We start from the raw sequence: 27,675 nt of genomic DNA, 5'->3' as shown, positions 1-27,675 counted from the left end.
TGAAAATTGATATATCCAGTGCCACGGAATGAGCTTCGTTGCAGTTTCACTCAGTTTTTGAATGTCAAAAGTTTATCCAATATATCTGAATCATGTGAATTATGGGTAAATTTATTGGAAGAATGTCGTCCGTGAGAAAATGGACGTTGATCGACTCAAATTGCTTACATTAGTAGAACTGTGATTTATATTGTATTGATATATGTAGTGCTAATTACATGGTGCTGAATAACACCAGCCCCTGTAATTGTTGCTTAATCATCCAGCTATGTAGGTTTCTCTATATGGATGACAAATCCAATAATTTTCCATATTCTTGTCATCATAGATGGGAAAATCTAGTTCTGAAGTTGTTCTTTCATCTTGTAAACATTTGTTGTGAATCATGGAAGCTGAAAACATGTCATTTTGAAGGATAATTCTGTTTTATTGAGTAAATTTCAATTGTGTGAGATACAGATAATTTCACCTACATGCTTATGACATACGTATTGAAATTATTTTGGACTAAGTCACCTTATTTCGCCTATTCATGTTTGGATTATTAAATACTGCGTGTGCTGAAGTCTTTTTAATATGAGCTACAGAACAGTATACTCTTGGGCTTGTACACATGACTGTGTTCATATGTACTTATACTCCTGAAGGGTTCTGAAGGGGTTTGTTAAACTTTTTGTGGCTGATAGAACTAAATGCAAAAGTTATTTTCCCAAAGTAAAATGCATGTAGGGATTTAAGTTTTGGATTTTAACATCATGACAAGGAATAGAATGTTGCCATTATTTCTTTATTTTTCCATGTGTAATGTTTCAATTCTGAAAGCTTATGGGTCAGTTGCAGTATCATCAGTCCGGATTGCTGTGTATCAAGAACAATACGAAACGACATCTTCCATTATTCATAACATCACGATTTGATAATATTACTCATTTGAATAATTTGCCAACATCAGTGAAGCATCACTTTGGGAACATGTAATTATTTATCATTTCATGTTATGAATAAATACCATATTTTTTAACGAAAGTGTCATGCTTTGTTGGAGGTATAGCCAATGTGATGCGAAATTTTAACTGACTTTCCTTATGGCTCAGGACTTTCATCTTTCTTTTCGTTGACTTTGGGCAGCTTATATCCACACTTCACTTATGTTTTGCGGTTTTTTTGTTTTTTTTAATGGTCTTTTTTTCTCTTTGAAACGTTTGATTTGGGTGAATGAAAATGTAAATATGTGACAAATATTTTTGTCATTTACAGGTTGTACAGTTCTCTCGTCATGTGATCTGGCCACATAAGAAGATATAACCCTTGGTCAAACTGCTGATATGGCGCTTTCTCTGAAACTTGGCAAGCTGGATGCCATCTGTGCCAAACTCAAATCCCACACTCCAGACGCGCCGAGTTCTAACAACAATGATGAGGCCATTCTTTCGGAACCATCAGAGGTCTCAGAAAGCAACAACAACAACCAGAAGACCCTTGACTACAACGGAAGTGTGCCTCTCAAGCCAGTTGCTCCGTCCACCCCCATTATACAACCTGCACCTCTTCTTGCTTCAACACCAGACACAGCCAAAACTTATCAGGCAGCTACACCCAAGTCATCAAAATCAAGTGGTCGCAAGAAAAGTCGAAAATCTGCTTGCCCGAGGAATCTAGCCCAGTATGAAGACGTCAAATTCTCAGAGATTACAGGGAAGAATGAGATGGGTCCATATGAGATCAACAATCAGAACACAGACTTTCCACCAGACCAACAACAGGCAGATGAATTGGTTGCTCAAGACTTGTCTGTGGACAGTTCTCGTGCCACCTCACCTGGTGACCTTGACCCCTCCTCACAGGTAGATTCAATGGCAAGTGATAAGGAGGATTCTATATGTTTAGAGAAGTCAGAATTTAATTCCAGTTCCTATGCCAGTTCAGGTTTCCCCCTTGACCTGTCGGTCAGTCGTACTGCAGATGATGCAAGCGTCAATGGTAGCCCTCGATCAGCCGATAGTGACAGAGAGAGCATGTTCCAGTCAACGTTGGAGTCCCCGAATCATGCTGCTGACCTCTCTGCCAATCCCCTGACACCAGATTCTCCTGTAAAACCAATGGTGTCAGCTGAAGCACGTGTTCTTCAGGACTATGCAAAAAACACAATGAATGAACTGCTCAGTATTTATGGTTTTGGTGGTTCTGCTGATTCCGTCACCAAACAAATACCTCTTACAAACTTTACATTGTACCAGCACCAGTCCCAAATCCCTCAGGACCAGATGGAAGGGGCTGCTTCTAACATTCAACCATCATCCAAAACAGCTCACAAAGTTGGGAAGTCCCCGGGTTCAAGCAAAGGCATCTTCACCAATCAGTTCCAGAAACTTGCTCAAATTAATGGAGGTAAGTTTATGGCATTCTATTTGAGTGTTTTTTAGGTCATCACATGGAAGCACACTTTACCTGTGTTTTCAGGTATGAAATCTGCACCTGCCTGATTCAGTGCACCTAAAGCCAAGTGTATGCTTAGGCTAGTCAAGGTAGGTGGGTGATCAGGTGGTTGAGTGAGTGGGAGCATTGTTTTATGAAGCTTTTAGCTAAATTCCAGGCTTATCAAGGCAGGGGCAATTTGGGTAGATGTTCTTATTGGTTTTTCCTTTTTGGCTCATTAAACATTTCAGGTTTGTTGCCACTGCTGTTTTGGAAACTTTAATGTAACATAATCATAAAACTACAAAAAGAAATATGCATTTTTGTTGCTCGTAGACTCATGAAATGTTGCTTGGTTGAGCTGTTGATTACATCACAGCTCTGTGCGTTGATCGCCTCCATCCCTCCCATGTTTGTGTTTATTTTGAAAGCATTAAATCAGGCACACATGATTTTGCCGATTATACCAATGGTCCATTAGGGGCACAATTGTTCTTTTTCTGTTTTATTACTGAATCTTGGCGAGACATGTCCATATTAATTTGTTAGTTAATGTTCAGTATCAAATGAGAATTATGATAATGGGCCCACAGTGTGTCTGTAAATGTGTGATGGGTTGGCAGGCTACTCGGTAAGTTAATTCATTCCATGTATGGAAATACCTGTCCCTGTTGCTGGGAAATGTATTTGTTGTTTGGAATCACTGATGCTAGGGAAGAAAGAGTCTCTGTTCAATAATTTAGAGGCAAGAAGGTTGGGAATGATTTCCACCTACCTAGGCAGCTATGCGTGTGACACCTTCAATACTATTGTCAAGACAACCGATGTAAAGACATTGATGATTGTGGGATGTTTCCATGGATGATTAGTTTATGAGAAGACATTATTTCCATACACTGGCTGTCGTAATATAACTCCTTTATTCATATCCATCGGGAATAATGCCCATGACAATAATTTATTGTGAAATCATAAACAGTAGAACATTTTTCTGTAGGTGCTCTGTGGCACTCTTTGTACTTGGATGGGCGGCTGAGTTGAAACAAGACAGTTGTTTCAGGTACATGAACTAAGAACTATGATAGTATGAGACTGATTTCCGTATCAAGTGTTGAGTAGGAGGAATAAGTGGTTTTAAACCATTTAGCAAATTTTCGGCAATGTTATGGCAGGGGACTCCCAAAATGGGCTTCATTCATTTAGAACCTGTGTCTTTACCTTAATGAGCTATAGCATCAACCACAAGACCATGTCTCCCCTTGAGTAGAAAGATGTTGAGGAAGGTCTCATAACTGTGTCAGTCTAATGCGAGACTCAGCAAGTCTGTCTGCACAATCACTACTTAGGATAGCATTACCTAACTTCAGAGACTTTTCAGCGAAAATATCCCATATCAGAGTTCAAAGTCAGTTGAAAGTCACAGGGTCCTGTCATAATGAAATGAGTGAAGTGTTCGCTGGTTAAATAAAAGGTACCCATGGAAAAAGTAAGCAAGTTTTGTATTTTGTCTGAGTCAGCAATATGACAGTTAAGCCCATGGTTGATAGCATGAGTGTTTTACCCTGCTCTTTCATTCTGCAATATGGGTGATGAGGCCTCCCAGAGAGAGATGCAAGTCAAGAACAATGATGGAACATTTGAGCTGTGTGATGTTACAGAATTCATGGGTAATGTGTCAGATGATGAGTCGATTTGAAAACTTATCAATTAAATCCTATTGTGCAGACAACTTGTGATATTAAGTTCAATTGCAAGAAGTTTTTTCCAAACTTGTTTACATTTATGAACTCAGTTAAAATTATATGGAATGTTGTTAATATAACCATAAGTAAGTTTCTATTGTGTTAAATGTATTAGGATCTGCTGTTTAACATTAGGTGCATTTTAATGTTGTTTCTGGAGAAAATTGATGTCAGAAGTGATCATGGGATAGTGAGGTGAAGATAAATTGCATGACACAACATTGTTGTGCAGTACAAAGTACCAGCACTTGTGCTTCACAATTCTTTCATATTGTGTGGTCTGATAAAAACTGATAATTTCTACTGAAAACAGGTCAGGCAATTTGCTATCGTTTCTCCCTATTTGATAAACTCTTTATCAGTATTTTTTTGTCTCTGCTCCAAATGTACAAAACAATGGTACACTTGTACATTACTTCATCAGATAAGATTTGATAATTCATAATTGTGATTCTTGAACATTCAGCTGAGAAGCTAGTTGATAACGTTCTCTTAGTAGGTAGTCTGTCTGTAATATTTATGAATGTAGGAGTTGCAAATCATGACAAGAGAATAAATTTAGATTCAAGTCACTTATAAAAACGTTATAAACTTCACACATTGTATATGTCAGGGCTTACAGTACTCACAATGATAGCTTTCAGGCTTTCCTTTACATACCTAGCTGGTGTTTTTTTTCAGTATGAGGAACACTGAATATAATATGAATATACCACTGAATATATGTAATGCATGTGTGCCAGAACTTGATATTTGTATTAATAGTGCTATCTTTCAATGAACTGGCAATCTGCCTGAACCTGTTTCAGCCTTCCTAGCAATGGACTAAATATTTTTGTCTCTATGAGAAAAAAGCATTATTGAGTTGTTATGTTTCATATTATCTATCTTTTACTTTGTTTTGGCAGTAATGTTTTTAAACTCTCATAGTCACAGTGACACATATTTTCCTGCATGGCTCCAAAATAAATTTGTTTTTTAAGGTTCTGCAAGAAATTTGAAATGAAAAATTGTAAAAAAATTAAATGTGTTATTTTCTGAAATTGAAAATTTGTATTAATATAAAGCTTCAGATAACCTTTTCCCCCTTTTTGTGTGCTTTATGATCAATATTGTGTAAGGTATTTGGAACTCACCTCTCAGTGCCTAATAGTTTAAAATAAACAAGACAAGGGTTCGAGACAGATAAATATTGATAAATTTGAATTTAAGGGCATTTCCTGCATAAATCAATGTTTTATGAGTTATACAAGCTACATAAACCCAATAGTTTTTATTGTGAGACTCTCTGCTCAATATTTGTGTTTGAATAGAATTGTGAGTGATTAAATATGGTGGTCTTACAGACCCAATGTTAGGTTGAAATAACCTGCTTGATGAACCAATGGCAAGACATTCATACATAATGTCTATAGATATAGCTCTACAGCCCAGCAAACTCCTTACAAGTACAAACAATTTTCCTCTGATTTCAGGCTGGTTGGCCCACATGTTTATGGAAGTTTGCGGAATCACTAGGCATTATGGTTTAGTAGGCCGTACCCTATACTGAGAAATGTCCTCGTGTCAAATGATAGAATTTGTCTTTCAGTCCCCTTGACTACCAGTTGCCAGGGCCATGACTGCCCGATTGTGTGCTTGCTTAAGATCTTTGACTGGCGAAAACTTTTGATATATCTTAATTCAATTGAACAGCTTACCCGGGTTGGCAGATTTCACAGAAACATTAGGTGGTGTAACAGTGATTACGATTTCTATGCCCATGCCCTGTTTGTCAACTCTATTGGAAAATCCTCTATAGTTCCATTGGTTGCCATGGTGTCATGAGCCCAAGCAAAGAATTAGTGACGATCAGCTTTATTATGGGTCTCTCTCTCCAAAATACTGGAATTTCTGGTTTGGGCCACCAGCCAATAAATATTGAGGCTTGTAAGGAGACATGTTTGTCTCAAAGTTTGCTTGAGCTAATTGCTGTTTAGCTATCTATAATACTGTCACACACCCTCAGATGGTATAGTGCTCAAGTGGTGTTAATGAAAAGGTTGTTATGGTTTTTGTCAGACATTTTGTGTGATTTATTTGGACTCTCATTAAATGATATAAGATCAAATTTATGACAGTGTTATTTAAGGAAAAATGATCGGATCTTTTTATGTTAGTCTAAAATAAATTCATTGACTTTGCCAGAAACATGTGGACCATTTTTCTTACTTTTTGTGATTGTTGTGAGGTCATTTCAGACTTGAACTCAAAATGAAAAAGACATTGTTATAGTATTTTTTTGTTTGTTTGTTTTGAGTCTTTTAATCTCTCCAACTTTGGATGCTTGTAGAAGATTCAAACTTTGCTTCACTGATTCTCTCACTGACTGCTCAAAATATGGATGTGGAAAGGAGTATGAGGATGAGAAAATAACCTCGGTCTGACCTGTGACCTGCAATGCATATAGCATTAGCAATGGAATAGAGCTAGAGAAAATAGCCTTTGTTTGTGTATTGTGTTGTATCACTGACCATCAGGGTCATCGTGGCTCAGACCGTGCCTCACCTACCTGTGATGTAAGCTGACCACTCCCCTCCAGCTGCAGCCACGCCTTCTCAAGGAAACTGACCCTTCAACAGTGTTAAGTGCATGTGGACTTGATGCAATTCTCTGTGTAAAGTAGCATAAGGGTTTCTTCTTAATAGCTCTGCTCAAATGTTTTCAATGTGGCTGATAATTGCACTGACAAACATATTCCCACATACAGTCAAGCACTGATGGTTTCTTTCATAAAAACAAATAGGATTCGGTCTGCAGGCTTTTGGTAGTGTGCTCTGTGCACAACTTATTCTATACTTCTGAAAAAGAGTTAAAGATCTGTTTATTCTTTATATTACTGTAGGGCATAAAAAAAGTTCTTCTGATTACCCGACTGATCTTTGAATTCTGGTGCTGATCGTATTTTTTTAAGTGGTATGAATAAATAAGCTTTCAGATACATTTGTTTTTTCCCAGCAATGACGGACATCAGTCATTCAGATTGAGAAAGTTGACATGATGGCCTCAAGCTTGGTTGAATACACAATTCAGCTTTGAAAAATGTGTTATTTGTTTGTACTTTACTTCCTACCTACTTACCCGAAGTGTTTAAAGACATGTAATCAGGACCACAACATGTTTTTTCATTTGGCCTACTTGATCTGTCTTGCTAGAGTTTGGACAGGAAAATAGTATATATGTATATATTGGAAGAATCAGATGCAGCCCTGACCAACCTGAATATTTCTATTACTGACTGCACTTATAGGTTTTGTGTTAACAGATATCTTGTTCTATAAGGTTGATTTTGTACACTTGTCAGTGTAGTTTTTAGCATTTTGTATGACCTGAGAATTTCTTCAATTCAACCTGGCATGCATTGTTGGCATATTCCTCAGTAGAGTGAAAAGTTTGTGGTTGCTAAAGGAAACACAGATGTGAAGAATTATCAACAGTAATGTGACTTTAAATAGGTAGACAATGTGTTTGACATTGTTCTTTACTGATGTTTGAATGATGTATTTCTTTTTACTTTTAGAAATGTGTTGTCAGTCATAATCATGATGAAACCAGTTCTTTAAAATTCCATTAAAAGTATTCTATATGATAGCAAAATCACAGAATTGGTATCATTTCAAGAAAACAAAAGCCAAAACATTTACTTTAATGTTCCAATATGGATTCTTAACATTATCATTGCAAGAATTGCGATTAAATACTAGACATTTAATTGACAAAATAATCTGCTATTATCCAATATGAGATGTTTGTGTTGTTGAATTGCTACAACATTAGAGAAGTATCATCTACTTGTGGAGCTCAGTCCAATCATATCTTTACGTTTACCTGAACGTGTTCTCACCTGTAGACTCACAATCAATTGCTCAGATTAAATTTCAAATTCATCACCCAGTGGACAGTATTTGAGTCCTGCTTTGATAGAGCAATACAAATATCGCATTGATTTTTTTTTGGTATTTTTGTGTTTATTGCTTGCATGCAATGTTAAGATCAGATAACTGGCCCAATAATCTGGCATAGCTGATTGTATCAGCCCTGGCAACAACATTGGGGGACAAAGCTTTGTATTCTGTATTGAACACTTTAAAGTAATTGTGGATATATTCAACATGTAAGGACTCCCTATGGATTTGTAATGAAATATATTCTGAAAGAATTAATTACTTGGCTCGAATTTATGATAACTTATGTGGCTCATGATTTTAGAGATTTACAGTTTATTAACCTGTGGTATTTTCTCACCATACATTTATTGCATGTTAATGTATAAATGAACTGTGACACTGTGCTGATTTCATTGATTGAATTATTCCTCCAGGTCAGTCATTTTTTTTGGGAAGAATTATTCTTTCTGTAAAGTCAGTACTTGTACTATTGGTCTGTTGTTAAACTGTTACCAGTTAAAAGACAAGCATATATTTGTATCTCTTTTTGTGTGCTGCATAGAGGTGGTGTATTGGAAGTGTTGTCTTTGTTACAGAACTATTTGGTGTTGGGAGAAGTACTCACATAATAATTCTGAGATATTAAACTGAAGCTGGTCACAGGTTGGGACATGACGCCACAGGCAGGTTTTGACTGAAACTGTGAAGTTTTGATTAATCTCAATTATGCTACAAGAGTTTATGGTAAAGTGTAGGGGGAAACGATGTCAGCCTCCACACTTCAGTCATGTTTTATTGCACATTAATTAAACATACCTTACTCTGCTGTCGTATATATATCATTGTCGTTAAAATACTGGAAATTCCCCAGTAATAAAACTGTCAACAATACAATGTATATTTCCTTAAAAACAACACTCTTGGTGTTGGCCATGTTGTTTTAGTGAGGGAAAAGATTATATGTGGAATTCTCTATCCTTCAGTGTTTGGAATTCTTTGACATTAGTATTCTTAAATAACTTTGGTCATTTAAGGCTCTTTAGATGATGCATGAGCAGATGAAATAAATGGTAAGGAAAACCATTTGTGTGGAAGTTACTGACTCGGTGCAGCTGATGCATATGCGAATTCCCAGGCTTGAATGTGTCCTTACTAGTACATGCAGGGTGTAATCAGTTTCCAAATGTTGCTAGCCAATCAGGCTAGCTATGCCTGAAAGTCACTAGCCTACAAAATAATACATTTACCTGAATTTTGAATGTAGAAAGTAAACATAAGATTGCAAATAGGTGAAATACCATAAACAAACAAAAACAAATGACCTCATGAAATTTCACTGACCAGGTCAGACAAGTGACTGGTGATTTACTGACCAGACTGGATTTTCACTAATCATGGGCTAGTGGACTGGTGAATTTTTCGCACATGGTGTGTAAAAGGCGGGAGAGTTGTACAACTTATAAAGTTCCAGGTTGGAACTGATATTCAACAACCTTTGTTCGTCCCAAGGCAAGTAATGGGATCAAGTGGTCAGGCTTTGTGCTTTGGTTGATAAATGCCATCATTTCAAAATAGCTTAGCCTGATATGATTTTCTGGATCACAGCTGTCCAATCAAATTACTCTCATGAGCAAGCAAAACTCTGTGCTAAGTTAGAGAAATAAAACTAAGCTGGCAAATGATTCCTGCATATTTATCTCAACGGATGGAAAATATAATGTGCTGGATTATTGAGGATAGATAACCGGATGTATGACAGGTTTTTGTGTATTCTTTTGATCCTGCAATAGACAGGATTAAAGTGAGTCTCTTCATGTTGAATGAGTGAGTGAGCGAGCAAGGTTTAATGCTCCTTTCAGAAATATTTCGCGGAGGGTAATAATGTCCAAGTAACTTTCCATTCCATTAGCATAATGGAGCCAAGGCACATTATTTTTAAGGAATGTAGAGTTACGAGGATATTACGCTACTTAACTTACATTCAAACTATTGGGAATATTTCTGTTATCAAATTTGATGTCAAAATGACAAAATGAAGTCTTTTAATTTGAAACTAGTACACATCTTTCCATTCCTGAAAAGTAGTGAATGGACAAAGGAATGTCATCACAAACGTAAATTAAAGCAATGTGATGGAGAGGACCCCCTGAGACGGGCCCCACTATTTTAGCCATGAGGGGAAGGAAACCTAGGACTTCAGTATCGTGAGTGACTGTTTTAACCCACTGTGCTACTCAGCTGCTATCCATCATGCTGTTATTTCCCACAGAAGTGTTATTTGCTTCCAGTGATTGACACAGCTGAAATGTGGCTAAGAGAGGTACTAAATGATGTTTACCCTGACCACCAAATCTGATATAAGATCAGGGCATAGATTTTCGAAGTTCTCTTAGTGCTAAGATAGTTGTGCCATTGTAACATTAACATTAATTTACGCCTATCTTACTGCTAAGAGAGCTTTGAAAATCTACACCATGATGTCGCACTAGGACATAAGCAGCAACAGAGTTCGACATTAGTGCTGCACCCCACATTTATTTCAAACACCTTACTGTTTAAAGCTTCACAGTTTTTGCTTGCTTATAATGTGCTCCCTCCATTTTTCAAAATTCTCAATCTGCCTCTGCTAGTTTTTTTAAAAAAAAACTGAAGAAGGTAAAGAATATGTTATTTTAGTTTGTCTTGCGTTATAACTATTTAGTCTAGTAGATGTGACATTACATCTCTGACTAGTCATGTGGATATTTTGTTGACACTGTCAAGTTCTGAGTCATGATTGAAGATATGTTGAATCATGTGAAAAGAAATATGTGCTTAATTTCTGTGTTGACATTGGAATGGGAAAATATAGTTGATGCAATTTCAACTCCCTTCGCATTACATGGTTGTTATCTTTTAAATTTCTGTGAGATAGAACTCTTGATGCTTCAAACTCAAGAGCCTTAACATTAGCTGATTGCCTGTGTCATTGCTAACATCAACCCAAGCCATAGGTGTGTGCTTATAAGTAACTGTATTGTAATGTCTTCTGTTAAGGTCCCACACAGGAATATCAAACACCCTAGCACAGGTGAGACTGCTCCATTGTCATGGTAACAGATTGACAGGGCGTAATTTTCCAATAAACTTCTTAAAAAGCCCTTGCCGATCAACTGTCACGAATTGATTTGGGCTGGACTCAAGTGGTGCTATTGTGAAAAATTGATGTGTCCATGATGATACCTGGCTGTGCGGACTTGTCAAGATTAGTCAACAAGGACTTGGCCCCCTTTGATGTGTCAGGTTGCCATGGTTACTGTAGACTCTGATAAGGTGGCTGCGGTTTGGAAGGTTTGGGAGACTAGATCTGTATGGGACCGGAAGGAACTTGTCTATCTGGGATGTGGTCACTCCCTTGTAGCCAGCCAGCCATTGTTTCCAATCTGATGATGTTGTCAATTTCCATGGCAATATGTTCAGCAAAATTTCATCACGGTTCTATGCATTTTATGACATTCATCTTTGGCTATATTTTCTTTTCTCAATGAAGCATGCAGTAAACAAGGCATGAATTATCAATGACTGTTAATCCCCTTGTGGGCTGGTAGGCAGGCGAGCAAGCAGGCAGCCCAACCTTGCCAGTAGTTAACACCCAGCCCAGGCAATCAATGCAGGACACCAGAAGCTAGAACAAAACCTGAGTTGCACATTTGATCACAATCTATTAAAAAGTGTTTGTCTAACTTCCCAAGTTGGGTACTGGTAATTGCTACAGGGATATGTGGATGCAGTTTTGTAAAGATGCTTTAAGGGAAATTATTGAAAGCCATTGCACACTTGACCCCTTCACTTAGCCATTGTCTACCATCAGAGGTCTTAATGTTGAAGTATTGATATTGTGTTATTAAAATATTGATGTCTGTTTTTCCACTCCTGTGTCAAGGGAAGGGTTTTAGGAAGGAATAACATACATTTGTGGGATGATTGTTAAACAAGGAAGTAGATAAAGCAGGGGTCATCAGTATGATCCATGAAGTGTTTGAAATTAATTATGAATGGCAGATGGACAGAGCACCATGGGAGGAGATCTCATGTTAAATAGTTGATTGAAGGATCATTGTTTTCAAATTCCATTTCTAAATCCAATCACCCACTCACAAAAAGGCCCTTGTAATTTCTAACATAATTAATGTGTGATACTTCCCACTCCCTGTCTCTATTACAGTGTAATTACAGCTGATAATGAATTAATAAATAATACGCCCCTAATCAGTCTTCCACTATTACCCATATAGCATGGATATATGTAGGAATATATTCTGTAATTGTCACTGAGCATTGTTCCATTGTTTTCATTGTTTGTGACTGACAGAATGAGTATAGTTTTATGGAACTTTTAGCAATATTCATGCTATATCAAGGCAGGGGACACCAGAAATGGGCTTCACACATTGTACCCATGTGAGGATTCGAACCTGGGTCTTTGGCACAAGGAGCCAACACTTTAACCGCTAAGCTACTGCACTGCCCCCATTGTTTGTGAATAGTGATATGACATCATTGTTAATGTCACAAGGATGATATCAATGCCCAGGCTCAGAAATTACTTGACTTTTCTTGATGCTGATAGACTGTATTTCTGTTTTTATTTTGTACATTATTCTGAAAGTGGTTTTTCTGATATTTACATTTGTACAGACAAATATGGGAGGTGAGTTGACCTGACACGTGATAAAGTGCATCACACTTATTTGGAGTTCAGATCATTTATCTCTCAACTATCAGTAACATTTTATCTAATGACCTCCTTTATGGCATTGAAATAATTGATTTCACAGGTTTACCCAGTGTTCGTTTTATGCGGTAGACAACAAACAAACACTCACTCATATATTCCAGCTGTCAGCGGCAAGTGCCGTTGATGGGGCAGTAGTAATTACCATGTTTGCCAGCACCTGGTCTCATCACTGATTTTGAGTGATCCTTTTATTTAATTGTCGACTCTGTTTGACTTTATATGTCCAAAGGAATCTTTTTCAGAGGATAATTGAAAATAGTGAGTCAACCAGGCATTGATGTTTTATGCTTTGTTGTCTACCAGCAGAAATACTGCAGTATTTTGACAGGACTAAATACACAGGCATCAGCTTGAGAAGGCTGATCAGTTGATATGATTATTCATGATGACATTACATAGAGTCATTTTTTAGTTATATTATGGGGCAGTGGGGTAGCCTAGTGGTTAAAACATTTGCTCATCACACTCCACCCTGGGTTCGATTCCCCACATGGATACAATTTGTGCAGGTCATTTATGTTGTGTCCATGCTGTGATATTGCTGGAATATTGCTAAAAGCGGCATAAAACTAAACTTAATCACTTATTTTTATAAATAATCTGTAAATCAAACATGAGATGCTAAGTAAAAAGGTATGTATATTTTTCCGAATGAAAACTTCTGTATATATATATTTTATCAATCTTGAAAGGTATCTTGTATTAATGTTTGTATAAAAGCATAACGAAGACATTGCTGAAACATATGGTGCATTTACTTTAGATGTCAAACCAGACAGTTTCACAAAAATAGGTACAAAAGGAACGAAATTTCATTGCAAAGGAATTCTTTTGCAAAACAGTTGATATGTGAAACTGGTTTGAAAGGAGGAACATTTTGCTCAAATGGTAGTTTTGGAAGACGAATAAGGACCAGGCCCCGATTTCTCGAAATAAACTTAAGTCTGAGTTTTGACTTAAGTTAAAGTTTTTGCTCAAATTTGAGAAAATGCAGGAACATGCATTTTCCAGAATGAAAGGAAATTGATATCCAGCTCAAACATAGTGGACAATCTGAATATGGTGGACAGATTTCTTTAGTTGTTTGGACTTTTATAGTCTAAAAAATGCAGTTGAGATGAAACTTCAGCTGTTTCAAAGTGTCAAAACTCAGTTTGAGATTTGAGTTAAAACTTAAGTTTGTTTCGTGAAATCGGGCCCTGTTCTTTGCAAGCTGTGGTCAATGATGGGAAAGTGAGTTCATTGCACTTGGTCAACTCTGACTGAAGTGTTAGAAATATGCCAGGTGATTAAGAACACTTCCATCAATAATATATGAAATGTTTTAATCAGCAGCCGAAGGAATGAGCCCGAGACGCTTCATGCTATTATTATGATGTTGAAGTTTCAAGCGATTCCAGTAATTGTTGTAAATTTGAACAAGTTCTTAGGTTTCACAAGATGATTATCAAGGGAAGTTATCCATTTTCTGGGAAATGTCACCGAACACTAATTAAGGAACAATGAAGTACTTGCATGTCTCTAGTTTGGAAAAAAAAATTCTGAATAGACTGATATCTATGTTTTCGTTCTTTGATCAGTTTCTCAGAAACTTTGTTGTCAGGAAATTTAATTAGAAGTTACAGAATAAATCAAGGAAATTATTTTTGGAGCACTTGTAAGAAGTTTTAATCCTTGGACGCTTTTTTTTTTTAATAGGCATTTTCATTACGTAGTCTGATCTTGTTCATATTTTGGTTATATATGTCCCAGTTTAATATATGACTTTTATTGTGGTGTATTTACAAACTTTGTGCATATTCGTGACGGTGAAAACAGTGAAAATCCTCTTATGGTTGAACATGTCATCAGTGTCATATCCTCACGATAAGATTTGTGATGTCCACATATGTCTGAATATGACATACAGTTTACATCTCTCCTGTTGGAAATATAGAAATGTTCGCAATGAGCCCATAGTTCATTTTGTGTTCTATTTGTGTCAGTTTCAGTGGAAAATATCTAGATCTATGTTTCCACTGATCTAGAAATATTCTTATGAAAAATGTCAGGTTTCTTGTATAAAACTATTTTACCTCGAAGGTGTGGCTGTATGTTTAATATGTAATTTAGCTTTTTCAGTTTGAATTCAGTTTAAGCTATTTATCTAGTTATTACCAGTCGACGTCTCTACTGTGGTCTTAGTCATGGTTGTGTTGTGAGACTTGTCATGCTTGACTGGACAGCTATAATAACACTATTGACAGCTTTCTCATCAAGTTCAGAAACATCAAAAACTTGCCATATTTCCCACCAGTATTCAGAAATAGCTCCATAATTCTTTGAAAGGCAAATTCACCACTACTTGAGAGGTAAATATTGAAAACTGTGTGTTCCCTGACCGGATAAACATTATCCAGCAGTACGGGTTTCTCTGTAAATTCCATAGTTACGAACAATATAGCTTATCACTCTTGCCTGGCCTGTCTATCTTAGCAATATTTGTTCTTCAGCAAAACCAAACAAGATAGGCCCTCCTTGTTTGCCGAACTCAAAAATACCTGATATTCCCTATGAAATTCGGTATTTAGTTTCTGAGATTTTGGGACCTGAGCCATGAAATACACAAGTTCGACATAAATTTGAAAACAAGGAGGCTTTGCTGTCGTATTGCCGTCTGACATTTATTGTTGTGTATTATTGTAAATTACCAAATTTTTATGATTCACCCAACCTACATACTAGGAGCCCTAGGCATGACTTAACGCTTTGATAGCTGGGGCTCTTTATCGGGCTTTTGAAAATATCTTGTTTCCAAAGTACGAAAGATATTCATTTTTAGAAAGAACATGAAAAGTACTGTATGAAGGTCAGCTAAGAATGGGGACACATATATTTAGATAAGACTGTTTGTTCAAGGAAATATTTCACCTTCAAGACAACATGACCAACCTGATTTATTTAGGAGATTTATTTCTCAAAAAAGACATTTGTGAAATAACAACGAAAGATGCTTTTAAGGAAGGTTGATTTTAAAAAAGGAAATAATCTATTTTGAGGAATACATAGCTTACTGAAGAAGCAGGTTGGTATTATTTTGCTAAGTATTCTATCAAAATTCTCTAGCGAAGAAAAAGTATATATTTTTTTCTATTTTTAGAAGTAATTAGTTCATTGAAGCAAGGCTTTGAATCTATAATACATGCATTTTATTCCAAATGAAAATAGATAAAAAAATGCAAATATAAATATTATTGTGATAAAAATTGATAATCAGTATAGATGTGAATAAAGAAGAAATACAAACACAAATATTAATGTGATGAAGTGTCATGATCAATATACTAGGAAATGAGTCTGGTTGGAAGGACTTTATGAATTAATTGCTAAGTGGACTCTTAAACCTTCATCACACACAGAAAGATTTCAAGTCTGAAACAAAACCAATGATTGATAGCATGAGCATCTATCTATGCATAGTCTCATAGTTTGCTATCAGTTAATGGTGTCTGTTTGTTTGTTTTTTGTGTGTGTGTGTATGTCTGTCTGTCTGTCTGTCTGTCTGTCTGTCTGTCTGTCTGTGTCTGTGTGTCCATGTTTGTGCATGGGTGCTTGCATGCTTGTGTGTGCCTATTTGAGTAATTTGAGTGCATCAGCTGGCAGGCCCATTTGGGTCAATGTGACCCCGTGAAGGTCCAGGGTAGAATAGGTCTTTAGCAACCCGTGCTTGCCATAAAAGGTGACTAACAAGGTTGGGTGGTCAGGCTTGCTGACTTAGCTAACATACATCATCGGCTCCCAATTGTGCAGATTGATGCTCATGCTGTTGCTCACTAGACTGTCTGGTCTAGTGACTACTTATACACCACCGCCACATAGCTGCAATATTGCTGTCTGCGGCGTAAAACTAAACTCACTCACTTATTCAATATTGTTATGCTACAATTCTTTCAAGTTTTCAATCTTGAACAGTGGCTGGCAGAAACAGAATTACTTTTTCATAAAAAAAAAAACAACAGCAAAAAATACCAATCCTTGTAGAGTATTTCCAAAGTATATTTCAGATAATTTGGGGTCTTGGTTAATGTTTAATGTTACTGGGTCTAATTGCTGACAGGATTGTGTGTGCTTGTTATGCCCCTCAAGGGATGCATCACCGTAATTATTTCAAATTCATAGCATTTTTGAAAGTCTTAATTTGGAATCTCCAAATATGGCTGTTTATCTGTCTACAGCTGTATCAGATGAGGGAAGGAGGGAGGTCAGAGGTCGGCTGTGTTGACATATTATACAAGCCACATCTCACAAACTGCCCATACCTCACATATCTAGCCATACTGAGAACGATGACCACACATCTGATGACAAGAAAAGTCTTGACACTATACAGATTATTATTTCTGAAAAGAGAAATGTGAAAAAAATGTGACATCTAGTAACTTATGAACATCTAAATTAGAATGTTTAATATATTTTTGACATTTGATCGATCCACTTTGTCTTTCAGACATTGCCCATTTCATAGTTAATCCCTATTTCCTTATCCCTAATCTCTACCTCTATTTTTGTGGCTAATTTATTTACCTTTTTTTTCTATACCTTTATTCCTTTCATCGGTACATGATTACAATAATTTGATAATTCAAATTTTAATTTTATTCAGCTTGTCATGATCATGAATAAATACATTCAAATTGTTAACATTGACTTTTAAACAGTACCACTAATACATGGGCAAGTAGATAGTGGTTGACTGTGTCTGCTTTCCTGAGTTTCCATGGTTTGCCTCTCCCAGCCTGACCTGCCAGTCTGATGTAAGGGTGTACAGCCATACCAAGCTGTCCCTCACCTCAACAATACATTCATATTTCATATCATGGTAACCACTGTGACTGTACTACTTGTCTCCGTTGTTCCTAGAGAGTGCATAATTCATTTTAACCCATCCCTAAATCATGACTTATGTGTCATTCTATACAAGAAGGTTATTGTATTTCCAGGGAAGCTTCTTAAAACTTAAAAAAAATCTTTCTTTTTTTTCCCTCAGCAGGATCTTATTTTCTTGTGAAAATCTCAAAATTTTCTCAGCCAGCTATCCCAACTATTAAAGTCCTCTTTGAGATCTCTGGTACACACTTCCCAGAACCTTTGTCTTCTCAAGGCCCTGTCTCACCCAACAGAAAAATTCCCTGCCAATTTATCCCAGCTCCAGCTATTCCCAAACCTGACGCTGTTCAAATCTTAATCCATGTAACTTTTGTCTCTATGCTACACAGTGGATACATATTTATTTTTTGCATTGAGAAAATATCTAGACAGGAATGTATTTTTCTCTTGAGTTCAAAGTGAATGCTGTGATCAAGCTTTATTTGTGACGTACATATTTTGAATTGACAGTTAAACAGCTAACACCCAAATCTAGTCCAGATCACAAGTATACATTTCACAAAATGTCACCTCGGTTAGCCATGCATATTTTGCACAGAGTTTATGGTTTTGAGCCTACAAGTTTGAGAGAAATGAAATGTAAATATATCAAGACCAAACCAAAGCTGCGAGATTTGTTTTGTGACAATTCAATATGTTATTTGTGCACTTGCGAGGAATGCTCTCGTCCCTTTTGTCCACACCAACTCTTCTTCAACAGTCCTGGAGCAAAGCCAAAACATTTTTTTCTGAAAAGGTAGTTTTACTCACAAGTTCCAAAAAGGCCATAATTTACAATCATGAAAAGACTGGCTTTGATATTGAGGACAAAATCTTTTGCAGTGAATGAACACTTGTGTCATATTGCTCTATCTTCTTTCCAGTTGTGGTGTTTGTGTTAACACGTTTTATAAATGGTCAGCGTTTCCATAGTCGGTGCATATCGTCCCAATCATCTAGTTTGTAAAGACGTATCTGTCAGCTAAGAAATTCCACAAAAGCCACTTACTGAAGTAAAACCATCAACTGCAGTCAGCGTTACACGAGCATATAAATGTGCATTTGATTGTGTAAGTTACATACAAGCTGTAACCTGTGGTTTCCTGGCAATACACTGTTGTATGTTTACAGGTAGAGAAGTCAGTGGTGAGCTGTGTACGGTATACCATTTTATACTGCACAACACTGTAAAGTGTGTGAATAGCTGTTGGGAATGTATATAACATCCGTTTATATGCCCTTTACCTTCATCAATACACTTACTCAGAAAGACAAGAGCTTTACATATAGGTTTACTGGAGTAAGGTTAAAATATATTTTGTTTTAATTAAAATCTTGTCATGCTCTAGAATTAAGGAAGTTGTCATCCATGTATACTTGTTCTATCCAACTTCAAACTTATAAATATGCCATTCAAACAAGTCAGTTAAAATGTTTTTTGAATATGTTATATATAGGCATGATTTTTCCTTTTCTTAATACTAGTTCTGGATTTTATTTTATTTTTGTATGTTGTTTTTTAATTTATGGAGCACTCAAACCTTTGTTTGCTTTATAAGATTTATTACATTCTAGGCCTGAATAATTTCGAACATTGGACATCTTTTTGCGAAATCATTAACAAGGAGCCCATGTGTATGAAATCCTCGACTTTAGTCATTAGGGTGAAGTCAGAGTTGTCTAAAGTTTCTCTAATCTTGTACTATTAGCTTATAGAAATCCATATGACAGGACAAACTCAGCAGACAATGACACTTAAAGACTTCAGGCAAACTAGCTATGTAAATGTTTCAGCACAAACCATGAAGTTTTTAGTATTGTTCAACCTTAAAGTGGTTTATGTTGTTTAACTAGTATCAGTGTGGCATCCATCTCTTTTTCATGTTCCATGTCCCAGTTTCTGAATGAATACAAGTTTGAATGAATTCTTTATTTCTTCTAGATTGTTACATGGAGTACATGACTTGTTTACTGTTGACGTCTCACTCACTCACTCACTCACTCACTCACTCACTCACTCACTCAGATACAATAATTATTATGAACAAGACAGGATGCCACAATAAAGCAGTGTAGCCTAGAAAGCACAAACATGAAAGTCATTAGCTCAACTTGAAAGGCAAATTATGGTGGTAAAGTAGACATATCTTCATGTCCTAGATAATTTTACATATTTGATCATACCACGTGTGGAAAGCAATTTTTTTTTGTTCCTAAATTGCTGGAGCTTAGGTCGCTGTGTCACTTTACCCTGTCGTCTGATAAGACCATAATTGCCCTGTTATCTGAAAACAAAGGTTTTGAATCAAAAATACAGTTTTGGGTTTCATGTGTGATTTTGTTGCCTGGACATGTGGTCTCCGACACTTGATACTTCCCTCTTTCTGGAAATGTGAAACATCATCTTTCATTTCTTCTCCTATCCTGCCTCTTTCGGACTGCAACTTCAGCATATCATGTGGAAATCTGGACAAATATAACAAGCTGGTTGTTGAGATACTGTACACTGTATAAAACACTGTGTGAAATTCTACCTCCTGGGGTTTTTGTGGTGTGTGGAGTATGTGAACTTTGAGTCAAATATTTTGAAAGTGTATGATTTCAGCGTGCTGCATATTGTGTTTCGTCAAGTGTCCCTGGAGCTTGTGTGGTTACATCTGTGATCATGACAAGCAGCATCATTAATGATGTTGTCAGTTTGACATCGATGTACATTTGTTACAATAGTGTGTGTGTGTAGAATGTATTTACCTTCTGTATTAATCAATTTAGTTAGGTTACAGTAAGGCATATGACCTGAAGTCTGTGTTTTTGTCTCCCAAAACGAGACAATTGTTCAGATTGTTTCGACATACATTCTCTTGTAAAATCACCTGTTGAGAATGATGAATTGACTTGAGACTATACAGATTAGAAGCAAGCAGAAGTGTTGCTTATTGATCACAGATGAAAAGAAATGTATCACTGATAACGGATATGTAGCAGCATCTGACAGATCACAGATGTACTGGGGTTATGATGTCATACTTATCACAGATATACATTTGTCTTGTATCAATAACAGATGTTCAGAATTGTCTCATATATACAACAGATATACATTTGTTTCATATGGTAGTAGTTCACAGATGTACAAAAGTGTCTCATATCGATTACAGATATCACAGATATCCAATGTACAGCAGCATCTCTGATAGCTCACAGATGTTCAGAATTGTCTCATATCGATTGCAGATATTCATTGTCTCATATAGATCACAGATGTATAGGGCGACGGGATAGCATAGTCTGGGTTTGATTCCATCTTTTAGAACCTACCATGCTGGAATATTGCTGAAAGCAATGTAAAACCCAACTAAATCACTTTCCCATGTACAAAATGCCTTGCATGTAAATATGTCATGTAGGAGGACTCTTCCATATTTCCTCCTAAAACGTTGCCATTCATACAAATTTGTACCCCTTGAATATGGCAATTGAATGAGGTTGTCAGGCTTGTTGCCTTCACTGGAACATTCGAGCCATTGTATGAGGTTTTCATTATATCAACCACTGTTTGTCTGGAACAGACCTATGACTTAAAAGAGGCCATAAATATTGTTGACTGTACTTTTCTGCAGCGAACACAAAATTCATGTTGATCTGCAATGTTTTCACAAGTTTCTTCTATGTTTGTTAATGGAATGTTTTCTGTGTAATTAGCTTTTGCATCTTCTCTGTCTCTCAGGTCACCCACATAGCACGCCATCCCCCTCTTCCAACCCTGCTACCATCTTCAAACCCATCACACCCAGCATCAAACTCAGCCCTCCACTGTCCCAGTCTTCCTCATCTGCCACCCAACACCATGCAGGTGAGTTGCTTCCCTTGGCTTAGTGTTTCACTCTTGATGCTTTGCCTTGCATTTATCACAGCAACACTCTTTTGGCTTTGCATAGATTATTAAGACATGTCTTTTCAACATATGTCATTTGCATTTTTAGAATGTCAGGCTGGAATGAACATGTGACAACTACTTGTGCATGTGCGCGAAAACCATGATATGACTTCTGAAATCAATTATATAACTTCATCTGGACAATTGGCTGCCTGCAGTTTCTCTGGAATGTTGACTTTATTTCAGTCTCTCCATCAAAATGTCATTTAGTAATATATATTGAATAACAACAAGCATCAAGGAATCACAGATTGTCTGTCCTTTTGAAATTTGTGCTCCCTTGCTGAAAGGTTGGGATTAACACCATTCTTCCAGCTGGAACAGATAATCAGTATTTCCTTGTAGCATACTGGATAATCTCTCATGCTTTGATGAAGTTAAGGGACAGTGGGGTAGTTGAGTGGTTAAGTGGTTGCTCATCACGCAAAAAGCTCAGGTTCTATTCCTCACAAGGCCATAATGTGTGAAGCCCATTTCTGGTATCCCCTGCCGTGGTAGTGCTGGAATATTGCTAAAAACACCATAGAACAATACTCACGTACCTTGATGGAAAGTCAAAACCATTATGAGACAGATAGAATAATTTGCAATGTGAACGCTCTACACAGATCCAAGTTAGATTTAAGCTGTAGTGGAATCTCACACCTGAGGCATATTTCCAATAAATGGAATATTTCACTATGGAATGTCAAAATAATTTATGCAATACTTGAAATACTGTATATGATATCTTAGACATGGACTAGAAGATAAGCCTTGGACCTGCAGATGTATGGTAAATTCAAAACCTGTAATTGTACGTCAGTGCCACAAATTAGACAGTCTGGAACATACTGGAAAACTGGCATAGATCATTTTCCTCTGTATATATACACAGTGAGAAAGCATGAGCAGGAGAGTCCTTTTCATTGCCCTTAAGTTAAAAAGTTCAAAGTAAAGATTTAGGCGGTCTAAATCTCAAATACTATGGGACATACCTCAAGTACTTCAGTTTCCCCGTTAGGCTGTCTCGATATTTTTTTGTTTCCTGTGCCGCCGTGCCTAATTTTTCATTCAAACATGCAATAGTACAATGTTTTTTGCTGCAATTTTCAAGAACTATTGAAATTTATGCCTTGATCTAATTTAGCAAAATTCTTACCATTGCACTCGTAAAACATGGATGAGCTTGAGTTCTTTAAAGCTGTACAGTAAGCTATATTAGGACAGACCAATTTCTCGTTTTCCATTTTTTTTTGTCCTCTGAAAACCTAAAGACATCCAGGAAACAAAATAAAAATAAAATTTCCAATCAGAGTAATATTCCTTCTTTTGGCAATTTATTGAGTGAATATGGGTAAAAAAACAACCTAACAAGTATTTTCTTGTGAGTTTACATTTGTAGCCAATAAAAACATTAGGATTTTATTTTCTGAGTGGGGAAATTACTGGGTTTTTTTCATATTCTTGAAAAAATACGGCAGATGGATCCCTAAAGCAAGAAATAAAATTGGTCTGGGCTTAATAATGATCTACATGTACTTCATTAATTAAGTTCAACCCTGTTGCCATGTGTTCTAAATTTTAAGAACTTACATAGGTAGTGAAAAACTGTCCTTTTCGTATTCTCAAAATATTTATTCTGCTCGTCTGCTTTCTTGCTGGTTCAGGATGGAGATTAGAACACATAAAAAGTATATAATGTCCTAAGTTTGAACGATGAATAAGTGTTTTCTGACCCCCATGATGATGTGATTCTACGTCATTGATGCAACCTAGACAATAAGACACAGAGCTGTTCAACTAGATCCATGATAAGCATCTTGTGGCCCATGTCTCGCACAATGCACATGCATTGCAGCATGCTGTGTGTGTGTGTAAGGTCCTCAGCATCAAGTGGTGTGCGAGTGGTTCAAGTACCTCCCTCTCTCCCTCCCCCCCCAACTCCGACAGTTCACTGGGTTAGTGCCACCAATTAAACTCAAGTCCAGTCATTCACATTTCGTGAAAAATTTGGAGGATGTTAAACGATTATTGTTCCTTTCAACCTATATTTCCCACATTCCTATTTGACATTTATATCACACAATATGTGCCTGCTATATTTGGAACATTGAAGTTAGTTTTCATGATGTAAATTTGAATGGAGAGCTTTAGGTATCTTAGTGTGAAGTGTTCAAAATTTCAAATTGTGATTGAGAGTGCAAGACTTAGTTTCTGTATCGGGTGATCAGCTGTTGCCATTTATAATCTAACTTTATTGATTATGTAATTCATAATTGTATGAAAGTTACAAAATGTTGGCATTTTCCTGTTTACGCATAAACATTAATCAATACCACTTTATGATTACACTGAAAAATAAATATGTCAAGTCCTTAACCGCTGACTTCTGAAGTACTCTCTGTTGCTTAATTTCATTGTTACAAGTTGTTAGTTCTGTAGTATTCTGTAGGTGTAGGTGAATTCTTTTTAGACTTTTTTTTAACGAGCTAAGGACCCCGTAACTATATTCAAAATCTTGAACAATGATAATAATTTCTAAAATGTTATATATGTATGTAATATAATGCTTAACTTGCAGTAGTTCCTTGATTAAACTAGCTTAATATGACTTTGTTTCTTTCCAAATGGTGCACAGGCAATGACCGTGTTTTTGATACCCAACAAGCAGGGACAGGGGATATTCATGGCCATGATAAGATGTACGAATATGTACCAAAGTAGGCTAATAGCCAGCTGTATATAATGACTCCCTCAATATTTCTCTCAAAGTCACTCTCAACGATGACATGCTTCTCACATTTCCCAACTCAGCATTCTCCCGAACATTTTCAAATGCTTTATACTGCATTGTGTTCTATGCAAATTTCAGTATTTACGCAAAGCAACGTGAGAATTGTTCAATTGAAATTAAGTTTTCGTCAGTAAATGTGAGCTTTATGCAAGTCAGTTTTATGAGACTGCTATTGCCGGACTCTGAAAGGGGGCCAGCGTGCCTGTTGGTTGTCTAGGAGATTATATATCAAGTATATGGGAATAGATCGTCTTTCAGTATGTATCAGGTCAAAGCCTTCAGTGTAGTCGGGGTAACCAATGCATGACATGTATAGTCATGAGTTAACCAGTTTCTTATGAAATGATCATTAAACTATAAGCTTGTTCATTACTCGTATTTCTTGCTTATAGCTATATGAGTAATCTGTCACTCTTTATTGAGGGTTTACACGCCGTCAGTAGGTACACATGATTTGGGCAATCTATTTTATTCCTACCCCATGTCAAGTTTTAGTGTAAAAAAAGTAGTTTGTAAAGAAAGAATTTTCAGATCAATGGCAAGAAAGTTATCACTAATCAAAATTAGCACCTATCAAAAATGGCAAAGGAATTTGAAGCCAAATCACAGGTTTATTGAAAACAGCCAAAGGATTATTGATCCTGAAATTAATCTATGTTATATAAATAATTACTGTTGATAGGATAATTATTATTGCATGTTATTCACCATCATCCCATGTTGTTCACCCCCACCGCATACTATTCACCACCATTGCATGTTATTCACCACCATTGCATGTTATTCACCACCATTGCATGTTATTCACCACCATCCCATGTTAATGTGTGACAAATCTGTTTCAGGTTTGAAGTCAAGTCCATCATCTAGTAAGTTGAACGTTGGTGGGGAGTTCTCCAAGTTCCGTCTGACTCCAGCTGGGCACAAACTGTCTCACACCAGCTCCTCCGCCTCAGGGAAAACTTTCAACCCTGATTACACCAAGTATCTCAAACGGTACGCTGCCATTCGGTTTCTTGTTGTTTGTCATTATTTCTCAGTGTACTGCACATTGCAGTACCACAACTACGTGTTTGCACATATTCGTATGGCCTCCATCTGGTCATATACCAACAGATTTTTGGGTTCTTTTAAGTGCACAGTTTTCTGAACTGGACACAAATGGCTGTGACAACATGGAAAGAGTCTGCACAGTTGACTCCAAGGTTTTCACTTCCAATCACAGGTGCGCTTGATCCTCCTCAAGCTCATTGGATCACTAGCTTCAGCAAACATGCCCACTGTGCCCCATAGTAGGTACATGCTGGCCATAAAATTATGTGAAGGTGTTTGGTAGTGAAGCAAGAGGGGATGAAAGTTTAATTTAAATTTTGTTGTTATATCATGTTTTGGTCCTTTCTTTCATGTGCTGGTATTTCAGCATAATACTGTAACCTAAACATAGATTTAACAGCAATTCATGGGGTTATATCTGTCCAGATGGGTGAGGGAGGAGGAAGCTTGAGAGATATGTTGTACTTAGAAAGTTAATGATAATAATAACTTTATTATTGCTATTTAATAATAATAATAATAATAATAATAATAATAATAATGATTGTGTTTATACTGCACAATACTCCATACCACAAAGGGGCATGCTCAAAGCATGCACAAATATTTGAAAAGTCAGTTTGGTAGAAGGTTGTCATAAGTATGAGCTCAAAACGATATTATTCAATGGCACTGTAACAGGAAAGATTGTAGACAATGTCTGTGGAAAAGATGAGTTTTGAGGGCAGTTTTGAAAGCATCATCAGCTTCTATTTCTTTTAAGGTGAGGGGTAGAATTACTGGTCACCCTGAGTGGTAGAGTGGTAGAAGTTTAGGACTGGTTCACGTAGTCTTGTCTGCTTGCTTCAGATTTCACAATGGTGAGGACTGTGGCGGCACACACTGCAAGGACTTGGGCTACAGGGAACACTACCACTGCATGGACTGCAGCTTCAAGGTGTTTGTCAAGAAGGAAGAGATGGTCCGTCACTTCAAATGGCACAAGAAGCGAGATGATTCCCTCCAACATGGCTTCCTCCGGTTCAGCCCCATGGATGACTGCAGCCAGAAGTTTGGGACGTGTACGCACAATGGACGCCAGACCCACTACCACTGTCTGCAGGTTAGACTTTTGTTGATCATCACGACAGTTGAAACCTGTCACTGAAAAGAAGTTCAAATCACCCCATGTTTAGTTTAAGTTACTGTTGTAATTGTTATGGAAAGACCTGTTACAGTAATATGAAATAATTGTTTGTTCTTCAAATTCAGATGCAAGAGTCATTTTGGTGGCACTGGGTTTGAGTGTTAGAAAATTTGACATTAACTTTAAAACTTCCACTATGAAAATAAGTGAAATGGGCCCTGTTTCACAAAACTCTCGTAAGCCTAATATCTCGTAACGTGTCTTGTAGCATCCATAGCTCCTGTGTTACAGTATAGGAGGTACAATGGCTACAAGAAAACTTATGAGATCTTAGGCTTACGAATTTTGTGAAAGGGGCCCCCGTGTTTGATCTCCAGTTCTATAAGACGGTATTATTTCCTTCAGCCTGGCTGTGACAAGGTTTACATCAGCACATCAGATGTGCAGATGCATGCAAACTACCATCGCAAGGATTCTGCCATCATCATGGAAGGTTTCCAACGGTTCCGGGCCACAGAGGATTGTGGGACACCCTCGTGTCAATTCTATGGTCAGCGCACAACACATTTCCATTGTCGACGAACAGGCTGCAAATTTACTTTCAAGAACAAAGCTGACATGGGTATGACAGAGTTAACTCCCCTTATTCTCCTTCCACTATATGGTCAAATCAACCACCACCTGAAGCAGTTTTTTATACACTGTAAGAGCCAAACGTGGTGCCTCATTATTTTTTTGAAATATTTGCTATCAATTACAGAAGATTCACATGACAATTATCTGTGATTACGATGTCTTTGGGTGTTGCCATTCTGTTTCAGTAAATACCTTGTAGCCATTTACATATTACCCTTTCTAACACAACAAATGTGTCCTCACAGGGTTGATTTGACTGGATGACTATTTTTAGAATTGTCATATTGAATCATACTCAAGAGAATGCTGTGATGCCCTTGGTTTACAGCATTAGGCAGTGTTCCCAAACAGCGCCTGACTCTCTGACAAATTTTCAGATTTG

General features: G+C 36.9%; 1 protein-coding gene across 2 annotated transcripts in view; it reads left to right on the top strand.

Annotated features, from left to right (window-relative positions):
• Positions 1 to 27,675, top strand: part of LOC137268760 (zinc finger protein castor homolog 1-like) — a 50,529-nt gene that overhangs the window by 16,846 nt on the left and 6,008 nt on the right. Inside the window, exons 2-6 of one of the 2 annotated variants that reach the window (XM_067803339.1) lie at positions 1,258 to 2,388; positions 21,493 to 21,618; positions 25,324 to 25,474; positions 26,381 to 26,633; positions 27,063 to 27,279. In XM_067803339.1, coding sequence (XP_067659440.1) covers positions 1,326 to 2,388; positions 21,493 to 21,618; positions 25,324 to 25,474; positions 26,381 to 26,633; positions 27,063 to 27,279 — 1,810 coding nt within the window. In that variant the 5' untranslated portion in view covers positions 1,258 to 1,325. Of the gene's footprint in view, positions 1 to 1,128; positions 2,389 to 21,492; positions 21,619 to 25,323; positions 25,475 to 26,380; positions 26,634 to 27,062; positions 27,280 to 27,675 lie in introns of those variants that run through there. The other variant, XM_067803340.1, reaches the window with a different exon arrangement.

This window comes from Haliotis asinina, chromosome 16, assembly GCF_037392515.1.
Source record: "Haliotis asinina isolate JCU_RB_2024 chromosome 16, JCU_Hal_asi_v2, whole genome shotgun sequence".
Classification (NCBI taxonomy): domain Eukaryota; kingdom Metazoa; phylum Mollusca; class Gastropoda; order Lepetellida; family Haliotidae; genus Haliotis; species Haliotis asinina.
Note: the sequence above shows the minus strand (reverse complement) of the source record. Positions and strands in the feature narration are given on the sequence as shown.